The sequence below is a fragment of the Propithecus coquereli genome, unplaced genomic scaffold (genome assembly GCF_000956105.1).
Source record: "Propithecus coquereli isolate 6110/MARCELLA unplaced genomic scaffold, Pcoq_1.0 Scaffold37, whole genome shotgun sequence".
In the NCBI taxonomy this organism is placed as follows: domain Eukaryota; kingdom Metazoa; phylum Chordata; class Mammalia; order Primates; family Indriidae; genus Propithecus; species Propithecus coquereli.
The window spans coordinates 8,274,718-8,288,826 of record NW_012149396.1 but is presented as its reverse complement, the minus strand read 5'-3'; the positions used below and the strand labels follow the sequence as shown (position 1 = coordinate 8,288,826).

The 14,109-nt window shown below is 45.2% G+C and overlaps 1 protein-coding gene across 1 annotated transcript in view; it reads left to right on the top strand.

Annotated features, from left to right (window-relative positions):
• Positions 1-12,958, top strand: part of CCBE1 (collagen and calcium binding EGF domains 1) — a 238,740-nt gene extending 225,782 nt beyond the window's left edge. Inside the window, exons 6-11 of the mRNA XM_012651743.1 lie at positions 2,983-3,086; positions 6,076-6,196; positions 10,048-10,187; positions 10,287-10,322; positions 11,056-11,091; positions 12,725-12,958. Of these exons, the coding sequence (XP_012507197.1) occupies positions 2,983-3,086; positions 6,076-6,196; positions 10,048-10,187; positions 10,287-10,322; positions 11,056-11,091; positions 12,725-12,958 (671 nt within the window). The remainder of the gene's footprint in view (positions 1-2,982; positions 3,087-6,075; positions 6,197-10,047; positions 10,188-10,286; positions 10,323-11,055; positions 11,092-12,724) is intronic.
• The last annotated feature ends 1,151 nt before the right edge of the window (positions 12,959-14,109 follow it).

The following is a 14,109-nucleotide window of genomic DNA, read 5'->3' as shown; positions in this document are numbered from 1 at the left end:
TCTCGGCCTCCCAGAGTGCTAGGATTACAGGCGTGAGCCACCGTGCCCAGCCTATTTAATTTTTTAACTTTGCCAACGTCTGTCATGTTACAGACATTTAAAGTCAAACACAGCCTCCACTGGTTATTAGGAATCCAGGGGGAGAGGAGGGGCTGTGGCCTCTGAGGATTGAAAGATTGCAGCCCACAGGCTGGTGGAACAGCCCTGTGGCTAACAGACATGCAGCCACTTGGGATTTCTCTTTGAAAATATGTATCTGGAGCCAGTTTAGTCACCCCAGGGAGTCTGTGTAGCACTGATGGGAAGACAAATTAAGGAAATGTTGGCTCCATAGTAATTAGCTTGCTGGTCTTTATTTTTCAACTTCTGTTTATTTTCTGATAACGTGACCATGACTCCAGTATCAATTCTTATGGTTCAAAGTGTCAGAAAAAGCCAGGTGTTTCATATAACTTTCAAGCTCCACTAATCCATGGATCAGTGGTTCTCCACTGTGGAATCACCTGGGGAGCTTTAAAAAATGCTGATACTATTGCCTTGCTCTCCCCAGATGAGTGGGGTGTAACAGATTTTTAAAGACCCCCCCAAAGGTGATTGTAATGTGCCACCAGGGTTGAGCGTTATAGTCAGAGCACAACTCTACACGATCAACTTTTTAAAACAAACATACTTCGTACATTTGGGACACTGCCCATATGAAATATGTTGTGAACATTCGTTGGTTTTTGTGAGTTTATTAGTTGTTACTAATATATCTAAGGCATTGTAATTTCTAGTGCTTTTTGCTTAACTCCAGGAACAATTAGAGCTCCATGCCCCCACGTGGCTAATCAATAACATTGCGCCTTTAAAATCTGAACAAGTTGAAGCAAAAATGTTGAGCGATAACCTCGCCAGAAGTTTCTCATAGAAGTGTGACCACAGCATTAATTGAGAAGACTGAAGAAATGCAGTCAGATATATCTACCTGGGTTTTTAAATAAACTTGTAGCACACGTGAGATTATTGTAGCCACACGTTGACATTACTGTAGACAAATTGCAAGGTAGATTAACCCCAATTCAGAGTAGATGGTGTGTTCCAGGTCTACACATACAAAGAAGGCTTTAGTCTGTAATTATCTTCAAAGAGCTCTATTCAAAGGTCCCTACCCCACATCTCTAATTTTGTAGGGAGCTTAATCGTAAACCACGATGCCGATAACAATGGGTACCATGTATGGCTCACTTGCAGTAGACTAGGCACCGTTCTGGGAACCTGCATGTCTCACTGGCTTTGCTCAGCAACACCAGGTGATAGGTGTTTCCGCCATTTAAGGAACAGATAGTCACAGAAGCTGACTCATCCAACCAAAAAGATATTTGGTGGCAGCATCAAGATTCTAATTCTGATCATCTGACTCCACCAGACTTCTGCTACCATGCTGTGTGCTCCCTTGCCAGTGGGAGCCTCAAGTCTTTTGGATAACATCACTTTCGATTCTCTGTGTTCTGCTAGTTCCACAAAGGAACAGAGAACAGCCCAGGCGTCTTCATGTCAGCAGTCACTGGGCAGAGCTGCTTCCCTGGAGCCTGGTTGGCTGATAACTCTCCAGTGTTCTCAACAGAGTTTCCAACAGTAGGTTTGCTGCATGCCCTCACCCCTCCAAAATGGCCAAATGGCCATTTGAGCATCCGTCTGTGAGATATGAAAAAGAGGGTCTAGTACTTCAGTGACTGACGGTCTGGCATGTGCACCAAGAGCCCCTCTTCAGGGAAGCCTGGAAGACTCAACCTGTGAGTGGGACGCATGGTAAACGCTGCCTGATTTCAGAGGACTGAAGTGTGTTGGTGGATAGAGTGGGCCTCGTGGAGCATTTGATCTGGGTCTCGGTGGGATTGAACAAGTGAAAATAGAAGGCAGGGCTTTGCAGAAGAGAGGAACAGTGAGAAGGAAAGTATGTGGGCCAGGAAGCATAGGAGATGGTGACACGCTACCTGACTGTCGCTGATCCACAGTCTAGGTGGCAGTGGTCATGCCACACAAACAGCATGCCAGGCCCAACACCGAAAAGCTTCTAAGCAAGGGGAGTTTACACCTTCCCTGGGTGTCAAACTGTCCCGCCGCCCCCTGCAACAGAATGCACACCCCCTACAACTTCTGGTCCACACTGCTCCTCCTTTGGCACAGACCTTGGCAGTCTGTGCCTGGTCCTCAGTAGCAAGACAACCTCGGTGTCGACTCTCCCCGGCACACAGGCTTGTGCAGCCTGTTTCAGTGCTGGAAAGATAAGAACTGGCTGGATTCTTGGCTGCATCGTTTACTTCACCCATTTTTCCTTTAGCAAAAAGCGATATTTCATAAAGCCTGTGGAGTGTCCGACGTGCTTTCTACAAGAGGGCTTTGGGACCAGAAGCCTTTCCCACTGCTGTCCTGGCTGGCCCTGGGTGGGGGTGTCCAGAGTGCCCGGCACGTTTCCCATCCTGGCCTCACGTCTCAGTGAGGTCAGCTCCCAGCCCACGACCACACAGCCCCAGCCGACCCCGCTGTGCCTCCCTCTGAAGGCCCGGATCAGCAGGTGATCACGACCAGCTTTGGGAGGCCGATGGTTTGAGCTTGGGGGATATTTATGATGTGTGAACATTGGCCCTTTGAGGGGAGTGTAAGTCATGCTGGATTTATAGAGCCTGTCTCCTGGAACGGCACTGACGAAAGATCTGTGGTGCACGTTTTCACACATGAAAGAGGAAGACCAGAGTCTTCCTGGGCTGTCTAAATAGGAACAGCTGAGCCCAAAGTGTGGCAGGGCCCTCCTCCCTCTGTCCTCTCTTCCCTGGCCTGAGGCGTGCTGGCCGGGCCCTGAGAACTGTGAAATAGTGAGCGGCCAACCCACGCATGTCCTGCTGTCGGCTGCGCTGCCCCCGGCCCCTTCCTGATGCTGTCTCTCTGGGCCTGGCCTTTACCCAGCCTCCCAGATGGAACCGAGCCCGTCTCCTTTCTCAGGGCACGAGGAGAAGTCTGAGAACTCCCTGAAAGCCGGAACTTGCTGCGCCACGTGCAAGGAGTTCCACCAGATGAAGCAGACGGTGCTGCAGCTGAAGCAAAAGGTACGTGTTGACCTGGGGGTGGGGGGGGATGCACAGTGACACGTGACAAAAGGAGGGCTTGGCTGAGATAAAGTGGAAGAATGTTTAGGAACAGTAAGGAAATTATCATCCACATTGAGCATTCGTGCAGCTGATGCCATGAGGTTTGGACTCCGGATGCTTTGCCGGACCGTCCTGACAGCTGACCATCTAACGGGCAACACAATACAGCGACAGCAAGGATTGAGGAGGTGGTGGTTAAAATATGCCCTAGGTAAGGGACACGTGGTGTAGCTGTAGGGAGCGTCGGCTGTGACTGTTATGGCTACTTAGAAAATGAATGTGCAGACACATGGTCCTATGTGATTCTATCTTATCTAATATTTCATCTGTGTGTTATTTATAGAGAACATCCTGTCTATAAATATCCGTAAACTGGTGATGAGTTTCTGCAGCAGCTTTATTTTTCACATTTAAAAATCATAGCCTGTGCCTGTCTGAGCTCCCTGCACCTAGGAAGGCAGCCCTTTGGGTACCTTGTGTCACCAAAAGTGAGGACTGATGCACTTTGTAAAATGCTCCGAGTGCCTGGTGGAATGTAGGATCTCCGGTAATGTTGCTACGCTGTAACGCCCCCAGGGTGGATCTGGCGACCTGACTTCTTAAACAATTGTCCTGGACTCAGTATGTATTATATACCTAAGGCCAGTCAATTTGCTAGTTTGTCAGTGACTCAGAAATTGCTCCTATACTGATAAAACGTAAACTTACTGGTTTGTTTATTTGCTTCCACTCAAGGCTCTTAATACATCAAAGAGGTGTAGCTAATCTGTTTAATTTCAACATCCATCTGTTCTGAAGGGCAAAAGGGTAAGCATGAGACAGTGTCTCTTTTCCACATTCAACAAACATGCAGCCAGCCCCTAATGAAAACCACAGCTACCAGTTAAACAAGCAGATCCACAGGCTGAGAAGAGAAATGACTTTGTGGACCTTTTGTGCATTGAAGACATGATCAGCTTTAGCAGAGATGTGTATTTACTTGGCATCTAATCATGAGTTAAAGCATAGATTTAACCTTAAGTACCTTTGGTCTAGCAGGGAAACCAGGCCAAAAACCTTGCATGTGTATCAGTATAAACAGATGAAAATAAAACACATCCCACACAGATATCCCCAGGTTGAACTTACACTGACATTAGTATTAATATTTATTGAGCAAACCTAGAGAAGGGTTCATGGACAAAGTAAGTTTGCCTTTCATAGGCTGGAGGATTAGGGATTGGGGTAGGCAGTTGATCAGTGTCTCAAGGCATAAAGCTACCTTCACTTTCCTTCCCTGGAAATAATTACAAGCTGTAGGGAAGCTCTTTCTAGCCAGGGTGATCTTTAGGAACAGTAGAGCTAAATATCACAAGTTGTTCAGAAATTCAGCTGCTCAGTCAATGTGTGGCTTTCCCTTAACCTACCCACAATATTTTTTGTGATGCATGAAAAAAAATTCAAAAGTTGAAAAACTGGTGTCAAAGTACTTGTCAGCCTCAAAGACCCTGCTGTAGAGCCACATAAAAATCCCTGAGGTCATCTTAGTACTCCAATAACTCTCACACAGTTGGGTTGGGCTAGAATTGGTCAACCTTATACCAAATTCTTTCTAGAAATGCATTGTGGCAATTCTGAGCTTCTGCTGACATTCAAGGAACATTATGCAGACCAATTCATTTTTTAAAATATGTTCTAGAATGTGTTTCAGTCTGCAGTTTATAAAGCAGCTTTATATCCAGAATATTTAATTATCACCATAGCCCTATGAGAAGGATGCTGATGGTTTCAGGTGAAGTAATTGCTCGGGAGGGCAGACCTAAAACCTGTGTCTTCTCACCGCCACTCTTGTGCTGGTGTTTGGATCATTTTTTAATGTCATCTTTGCTACTGCTAATGCCATCTATTCACAAAAGGACGTAGGACATCTGCCCAATAAACATCACCCAAGAAGTAGATAGTAGGTGTCCCGTACTGTGGCCAACCCCACGTTATAAAATGTGTACGGGCATGTTGAACTGCCTGATGAATATACAATCGGCAAAATTCCAACTGTAGAAAACGCTAAATGTCAAACGTCCTGGGTTCTTCAACGGATGAATTGTTCCCTTTTGCCAGTGAGGAAATGGAGGTTGGTAGCATTCAGTCCTCACCAAAGGTCTCATAGATTCACAGAGTTTACCTGATGTCAAGGGATGCGAAGGGCATTCATTCGTGCAGTCCTCTGGCTTCCCCTAGAATGCGTGATCCAAGACAGGGCCTCGGTGCCTTTTAGTCCTAGTCTCCGATGCTACCCACTATCACCTCTCTCCTATTTTATTCTTGAGAAGCAAGTCTAGCCCATGCTGCGTGGATGGGAAGCTAGTCTCCACCTTGAAGGGAAGAGTGCACAAGAATTTGTGGACAGGTTTTAAAGCCACCACAATCACTCTTGCCCAGTTGTACCGAAGATCAGCCCTGAGTGTGGGGGGAATTGTCCACCACATCTCGGCAACCATGTCTGGCTCCCCAGGCTGAGAGTTCTTTAAGACCATGTCTCGGTCACACTGTTTCCATAGAACAAAGCACGGGGCCTGCCATATTGTAGCTATCCAATAGATATTTGAGACATAAAGTAGTTAACAAATTGAAAGTATGAAACAGATCATATTAATTATGGCAATATTAGTTCTACTGACGTCTAGGCAATCTGGAGCCTCTCTAGGTTCTCCCACTAACTAGCTGAGTGATCTCGTGCCAGCTGTTTTCACTAGGAAGTCTTGAGGTTTAGAAAGAGGCTCTTCACAGTCCCTTTAGGCTCTAAGTAGCTCTAGTTTAAAAAAAAAAAAAAAAGTGTTTATGTGCATGTGTGTGTATGTATATATATCACAAAAAGACTTTGCAGCTTCTGCAAACACCACAAATGCAGAAACTCTCCTTGGCGTGGAGCTGTTGCTTCCTGACCAAGGTTTTCCTCTTCTCCTTGCAGATTGCCCTGCTCCCCAACAATGCTGCTGACCTGGGCAAGTACATCACTGGTGACAAGGTGCTGGCCTCAAACACCTACCTTCCAGGACCTCCTGGCCTGCCTGGGGGCCAGGGCCCTCCTGGTGAGTGTGGAGAGAGACACAGGAGGGTGATAGAGTCCCTAGCAAAGGCCTGCCAAAAGCTCACTTTTAGTGGGGACTGCACAGTGTTCTCCAGCTTCCATTGAGAAGAACCAAAGCAGGTGTCCAGGGAACGGCCACACACCTGTGCATGGAGAGGGCCCTGGGAAATTGGGCCCGAAAGCCTCATAACCCATAGCAATTCGGGAGAAAAAGGTCATCGTCCTGGGATTCGATAAAATTCCTAAATATCATTTTAAGTTACAGAGAAACACCATGAAAACTATTTTTTAACTTTATTCAGGGAAAATTGTAACATATAAAAAAGTAGAACCGTATTATGGACCCCTCTGGGCTTATAACTCAGTTCTAACTGCTTAGGGCCAGCCTCGTTTCTGCTATTCCCCAATCTTCTTTCTACCTTCCCTTAGTATTTGTTAACATATTTTCATCTGTATTTTTATACCTAGCTATATGTTTTTTACAAGTCAACTTTATTGAGATACAAATTATATATAATGTACTAATTTAAATTACAGTTGGATGAGTTTTGACAAATGTATTCACCCGTGTAACCACCAACCTATATCTGTATCAAGAAGATACAGAACATTTCCATCACCCCAGAAAGTTCCCTTGTGTCCATTTGTAATCAGTCTACTTCCTCACCCCCAGCTCTAAGGCAGCCACTGACCTCCTTTCTTTCACTACAGTTTTACCTGTTCTAGAATTGCTTATCAACGTAGTCTTTTAGTATTTATTCTTTTGTCTGGCTTCTTTTACTCAGCATACTGTTTGGAAGATTCACCCTTAATAGTTTGAAGAAAATCCCGGATGTCCTATCATATCATCAGGAAATAAACAATGAGAACATTAAAAAAAAGTTGTGAGGTGTTTGATATTTTGAGTCTCTCCGTAGATAGATAGGTAGATGATTTTTTTCACACCAGTGAAGGAAATGACATTAGCCTTAGCAAATGATTCTGAACCGGTGAGTGTCTTATCCCCGGTTAGCTTTGCTTAGCAGCGTACTAGGTGTTATGAATGAACTTCCTGACATTCTAATTGGGAAGACGAGACACAGAGCAAAGGCAAATAGAGTAAAACAGTATCCACGTGCCTCCAAGAGGCTTCCTTCCTTTGTGCTACTGGAGGTAAAAATATTTAGTTACAGGAGGGATCTGGCTCCCTTCCAGAGAAGGGAGAGAGCACGGTAGCCTACAGTGGTTGGGGGGTCTGGAGTTTGATCTGGATGTTCAAGACTGGTAGAATTTGTCCAAGCAGGAAGGATATGGGGAGGTGTTAGTTTGGAAGAGAAGCAAGAACAAAGGCTCAGAGTTCTTCCCAAAGCATTTGGGTTGTACTTGCTTCTTGCAAATTCTTCCCACTTATGTCTTGATCTTTTGGTTTTCATCAAACACAGGCCTGGGTCTCAGTCTGTACAGAGAATAAGAACTGGGCCAGGGCTTTGGTTCATCTTCTTGTTGACTCCCTTGGCCTTGAGGTGCTCTGGGTGATGGTGGAATTTCTTCCAGCAGATGCCTCACACAGGCAGTCCCTTGCTGCTTCTAGGTAGACTGGGGGCTCGCCTTACAAAGTGATTCTAGCACAGTGTTATCTACCCTTCTCTCTTGTTTTGCTTTGCTGGAGGAATCATCTCCAGGCTAGTCTGTTTATCTCTAGAGCAAGGACAGCTGCAGGAACAGGGGAGCCATTGGGGGGTTTTTCTTAATAGATGATTTGCCAGCTTTCTTCTCCAGTTCTGCCATCTGGTTTCTAATGTGGTTTGAGCCGTTCAGGGTCCTTGATGGAAGAGCGTGTGATTGAGGATGAGCTTTTACAATGGACCCGACCTGTGCATGGAGAAATTCTGATTTACAGTTTGTGATACCCTCTGTAGAGATTTATTGGGGGTGATAAGGAAGAAGGCAAGGTGAAAAAAAGGTGCCTGGAGAGGAAGAGGAGAATGAGCTAGTGTACTGTGCTGAGGAGTTTGAACTTTATTCTGTATGCAAAGGAAGCCACTGTAGAGTTTTCTTCTCCTCCTCATCGGACTTCAGTTGCACTTATGTTAGACTGTTTGATATTGTCCCACCTCTTTTGGAGGTTCTGTTTTGCTTTTTACTTTGCGTTTCATTTGGATGACTATTGGCTCGTCATCTTTAAGTTCTCCGATTCTTTCTTCAGTTGTGACCAGTGTGCTGATAAGCCTATCAAAATTTTTTTCCATCTGTAATACTGTGTCTTTTATTTCCATTTGACTTTTTTTCCTTACGTCTCTCTGCTGCAGTGCCCCATCTGTTCGGGCAAACTATCTTTTCTGCTAACACCTTTAACATATTAATCATTGTTATTTTAAAGCCCCTGTCTCATAATTCCAATATCAGAATCACCTCTGAGTCTGGTTCTGCTGATTGCTCTGTCGCTTGATGATGGTTTTTTGTTTGTTGTGCTTTTGCTTTTTTTATATGTCTTAAAATTTTGTACTGAATGCCAGACATCTTTTGCAGAGGAACAGTAGAGACGGAGGTACATGGTAACTACTCCTGGAGATGGAGTAGTTACCCTTTTCTTTTGTTAGGCCACTGGTGTGGGGTGTTGTGTTGATCTAATGAGTAATTGAGCTTGGTTTGGGTTTTCTTGTGAGTGTATTTACCTTCAGTGTTCCACAATCTTCAAATTTTCAAATTCCTCCAGTGGTAAGATACTATTACCTTATGGTTAGTGGGGGTTTGGATACCAATGGGTTTTTCTCAGTGTTTGTACTCTACTCTCCGCTTTCAGTAACCCCTGCACACCTATGCCACAGATTCTCTCTCCATGCTCTTGCCCTTCCCCCAAAGGTAGATTACTGTTGCTCGTTACTATATACTAGAGTCATGGGGGTAGGGGGCTTTTCTGTTCTCTTGCTGCAGCTGCAATCCTAGGCATGATCCATGCATCCAGACCTTGGGGTGACATCTTCCTCTCCTCACCTCCCTCTGCCCCCCAGCTTGCCTGTGGCAAGTGTTAGACAGGAGCACATTTCCTGCTGCTCCCCCAGAAGTAGTGGATATTTGCCTGTGGTCAGCAAGAGAGAATTTGCTGATCCACCCCAGTGACTTGAGGCTTTTGCACCAAAGGATTGAAAGTAGGAAAGTTACATAGTAAGACTTATTTTAGATTTATTATTCATGCATAAATGTGAAGAGTAGGTGAGGGTTGAACAAGACTGGTAGGGGGCAAAGAGACTACAGATAAAGCAAATATAAGGACGGCCTCATATTTATTTTAGTGTTCACTGTGTGTGAAGTATTATACTAAGTGGGGTATGTGTATGTCTAAAATCTCATTTGACATAGCTGCTCTATAAGGAAGATTTTTATTAGCCCAGCTTTACAGATGAGAAAGGGTCACGCAGCTCAAGCACCTTGTGTAATATTCAAGCCTAAATCTCTCTGATGCTAAGACCTGTACTCTTGCCTGCTGTCCAGCTGTGGTAGCCCTTACCCTGCCGTGGTGGCCACTACTCTGCTGTGATCATGGGGATGGCAGGGAGCAGGCAGTTATGAGATGTTAAAGAGGTAGAATGTGTAGGAACCGGCCACTGGATAAGGAGGTTGTAGAAATAGGAGGACTCTCAAGTTTCTGGCTTGGGTGGACGGTTGACTGTTGGTCCATGAAAAGAGAGGAAGATGGGGGAAGTCATTTTTGACCACAGCGAAATGTTGAAAATGCCCATGGGACATCCCAGCGGAGCTGTTAGAAGGCAGACGGCAGAGTGCAAAGACAGGGAAGCTGGGCTCTCGTCAGCCAGGGGCCTTTGTCCTTCTTACATGTGGTCTGTGAGCTAATGAGGTGTTCTTTGATTACAGGCTCACCGGGACCAAAGGGGAGCCCAGGCTTCCCCGGTATGCCAGGCCCTCCTGGGCAGCCCGGCCCCCGGGGCTCGATGGGACCCATGGGACCATCTCCTGATCTGTCCCACGTTAAGCAAGGCCGGAGGGGCCCCGTGGTCAGTATCTTACTGGACATGCACTTACTGTTTTGGGGGAAGTGTGCCTTTGACCCATGCTTTTTGCCTTCTGTTAAATCAGACCCTTTTGTCTCACAGGGTCCGCCAGGTGCCCCCGGAAGAGACGGTTCTAAGGTACGTCTTGTGAGTGGTCCTTGCGAGCCAATAGTTTCTCACTTTCTACCTGCTGAACAGACAGCCAGGAAGCTCAACAAGCACTGTTTACCATCCCCATTTTGTGTGTGGCAAAATTGAGGCACAGATATACTTTTTTCCCTTAAAGCTGGGAACAAAATCTAAAAAGCCGTTTTTGTAATGTGTAAAACCAACCCTAAAAACAAAAACAACCACCAAAACTGCTCCTGGGAAAAACAACCACTATAAATTTTAAATAAGCTTCTGCGTTGCGAAAGTCGCATGTGTTTTTCTCTTTAACCAGTGTTATTTTATAGGGTTGTTTTTCGTGTGTTCCCATTTCTGAGAGATGCTCAAGAGCAGAAGTTCCATTCTGTGCGAGTGGGTAGTTTCACTTTGAGCGCTGCCTGCTATTTGCCTCATAAAGAAGTCGGCATGAGTTACTGTAGAAAGTTGTTATTCCACACGCTGTCTGGAAATACAGACATTCCTCTCGTCGGATATGGTTTGAAAATATATGGCTTCTGGGGAAGTCAGAATGAGAGACACTTGCCCCAAGCAGTTCTGTTTGAATAAATGGTCCCATGAGTCCAGCTTCAATCCTACATGTGTTTTCTGTAGAATACAGTTGTTGTTTTGTGCATGGAAATGGTTATGGTGGGTGCATGAATAGAGACCATGGTGGTCGCGTCCATGTGGCCCAGAAAGCTAACCCTGGCCTTTGTGTTTTTAGGGGGAGAGAGGAGCACCTGGGCCCCGGGGGTCCCCAGTAAGTAGCACTGTCTGTCCTGCCTTTCTAGTGGGAATGTTCCCGGGGCTGCAGCTCTGCTGAGCCTCCTATAAGTTGGTCTTAGAAGCAAAAGCCTCTTCCAGCCATTACTCAGCCAGCCTGAACGGAGCTCTGTGGTTAGGAAGAGCCACAGAAGCCTTTAGCAACTGGTTTGGATTTATTTTAAATTTGTTTTCTGTTGTTATGTTTTTCTTTTTTCATGGCTAATCTTTATTTGGAATGTCTTCTCTTAAGGTTCAAAATCCCAATATGTCATGAGTCTCTTTCCAGGTATATCATAAAACATCTGAAAGGATGAGGAAAGAAACCTTTGGGATTAAGTTTATAACTCTGAACACTTGAGAATTTAGCTGCCTCCATAACCCTAGCAGGCCGAGTGACCATCACCTTCAATAAGTGCAAAGACACGCAGGGGTGCTTGGGACCTGAGGATAAATTAGTTATATATGTGCATAGGTCTGGGAGATTAAAAATGAAAATTAGTATCCAAAAGCACAGAAGATTCAAGCAACTCTACTGCTTCTGAAGAGGTCAGGGTCATTTCTGAAGAAAGACCAAGAGCCCTGGCCACAGAGGTGGGAGGTGTGGGTTCCCATCTCAACTCTTCTGCCTACTAGCTGTCTGACCTCGGGCATGTCACTTGGCGTCTCTGGGCGTTCATATCCCTACCCATACAGTCCCAGCAGTGGAACGCGATCCGCCATGCCTCACGTGGTTATCGTGAAGGTCAGATGATATCAAAGTACTGTGCCTCTCTACGTACTTCACCATGTAAGCCCCTGCTTCTAAGGTGGTAGCCGCGACAGCAGCGGTTGTGGTGTGGGGATAACGATTTTACTACATGCTTTGATAGGCCCAGAACATGCATGTTTCCATATTCTTTTTTACCATGCCCCACACAGCACAACATGGAAATTAAGACTTAATAAATACGACTATATGATGATAAAGGATGTTCGATACATAGAAAAATTAGGAAGCTTTGGTTCGGACCTTTCCAAGTTAATGAGAAATTGACATCTTTACAACATAATTTCATTTAGTTTGTGCTTGAAGTCAGCCATCTTATGAACATCTTAATAATTTGATTTTTAAAAAATAACAGAGCACTTTTGAACATTTATGGGATTGACTCATTTAAATCCTCACTTAAAACCCTGTGAAACCCTATGAAGTATTATTATCTCCATTTTACAGATGGGGAAACTGAAACCCAAAGAAGTTAAGTAACGTGCCCGAGTCCACACAGCTAGGAAGTGGCACAGATGGGATCCAAACCCCACAGAACCCCATTCTCCTGCCTTCTTAAGTATCTTGCAGATTCCTTTGGAAAGTAACCTAGGAAAGTGATTCTCGTATTTTTTTGTCTACCAGGTTTGTTGTAGCCTGGAGGGAGGGGAGGTGCATATGTCACCAGAGTTCACATGTGTGATGGGATTAGAAGACATTGTGGTAGCTCCCCCAGGCTCTTATAGCTCCTTATTTTTTCTCCACTGGGGCCCAGAGTTACCAGGACAGTAGTTGCCAGCAAGCAACAGGACTAGTAAATCATGGAGCCCGAAGGCCCTTGCTATCTGTCCTGTCCTAGCTTTGATTCCTCCTGTGTGCACAGGGACCCCCTGGTTCTTTCGACTTCCTGCTGCTCATGCTGGCCGACATCCGCAACGACATCGCTGAGCTGCAGGACAAGGTGTTCGGGCACCGGACTCACTCCTCGGCAGAGGACTTCCCTTTACCTCAGGAACTTTCCAGCTTCCCAGAAACCATGGACCTGGGCTCTGGAGATGACCACCCAAGAAAAACAGAGACAAGAGACTTGGGAGCCCCCACAGATTTTTATCCATAGCACAGCCCAGCATCTTCATGCCAAAGAAAGAGAAACAAGAGTGTTTTCACCTGCAGTTACATCATCTAAAAAGAAGAAAAACACCACTGGAGACCTAGAAAAGATACATTTCTTTAATCTTTTTCCTACTCCTCTTTTTCCAAATACCATTTTCAGAGTCCCCTACGAGACCTGCCACAGACATGAGGGAGCGAATGGCTGATGTACGTGCTTCTCACTGAGGGTCTGGTGGGGTGGTTTGCATTGGGACTATTCTTCTACATCTTATTTTTTCTGGAACTTCTGGATTTGAGTTAAGTTAGTGTCTTAAAATTTGGCAGAATACCAAAGACGGAAAGATGGCAGGGTGAGCTCTAAGAAAACGTGAGGCTATTTCTGGAAGAAAAAAAAAAATGTGTGTTCAAAATAGACTGTTCTAGTATCAAAATTAGGGCTCTTCAATTAAAAAGCAGTGGGGAGGACAATCGTGTGGATTTAGCTTGGTGGATAATTCTTTTTTCTTGTCCATCTAGTAGATTTTAAATATTCTATCCTTTTGTCCAACCTTGTTTCTCAAATTTGGTTTAAAAAAAAAGGAGAAAATTAAGGAGTGGAGATTAAAGAAGATGGAGAAGAATTAGCTATGTATTTACTGTCATGGGTTGCCACATTTTAAAATTCAAACATGGTGATTAAGGGTTCATGCCATGCTTATCCATAAGTATCCTATTTGGAGAAGAATAAATCCTCTTTTGAAAAACAGTAAAGGGATGAAATACCCTGATTCACATTAGAACAACAGGCTCCTGGTTTGCCAGGACATGTTAAAGCTATTTGATCTAAGAGTGGGGCCTCTCCATAAACCACAGATTATTTGTTAAATAAGGGTGGCTGGCCCTTAGGGAGAGGTGCAGAGTCCTGGTTCTGACCAGGTGCCTGGAAGGGCCTGTTAGGCCTTGATCCAGGCTGGATCATTGTACGGTGGGACTTGAGGCTGCAGGGAGGTTGCTGGCTTGGGTCGTTGGCAAATGGGAAGGGGGACCTTGGACAGGAACTCCACTGAAGCCAGATTGGCAGCGGCAGGTAAATGTGCCCCTCTTGAGTGTGACAAGTCTTTGTCTGGGGCCGGCCAAACCTGCCACCATATTGAGAATAATGCACTATCGAAAGTT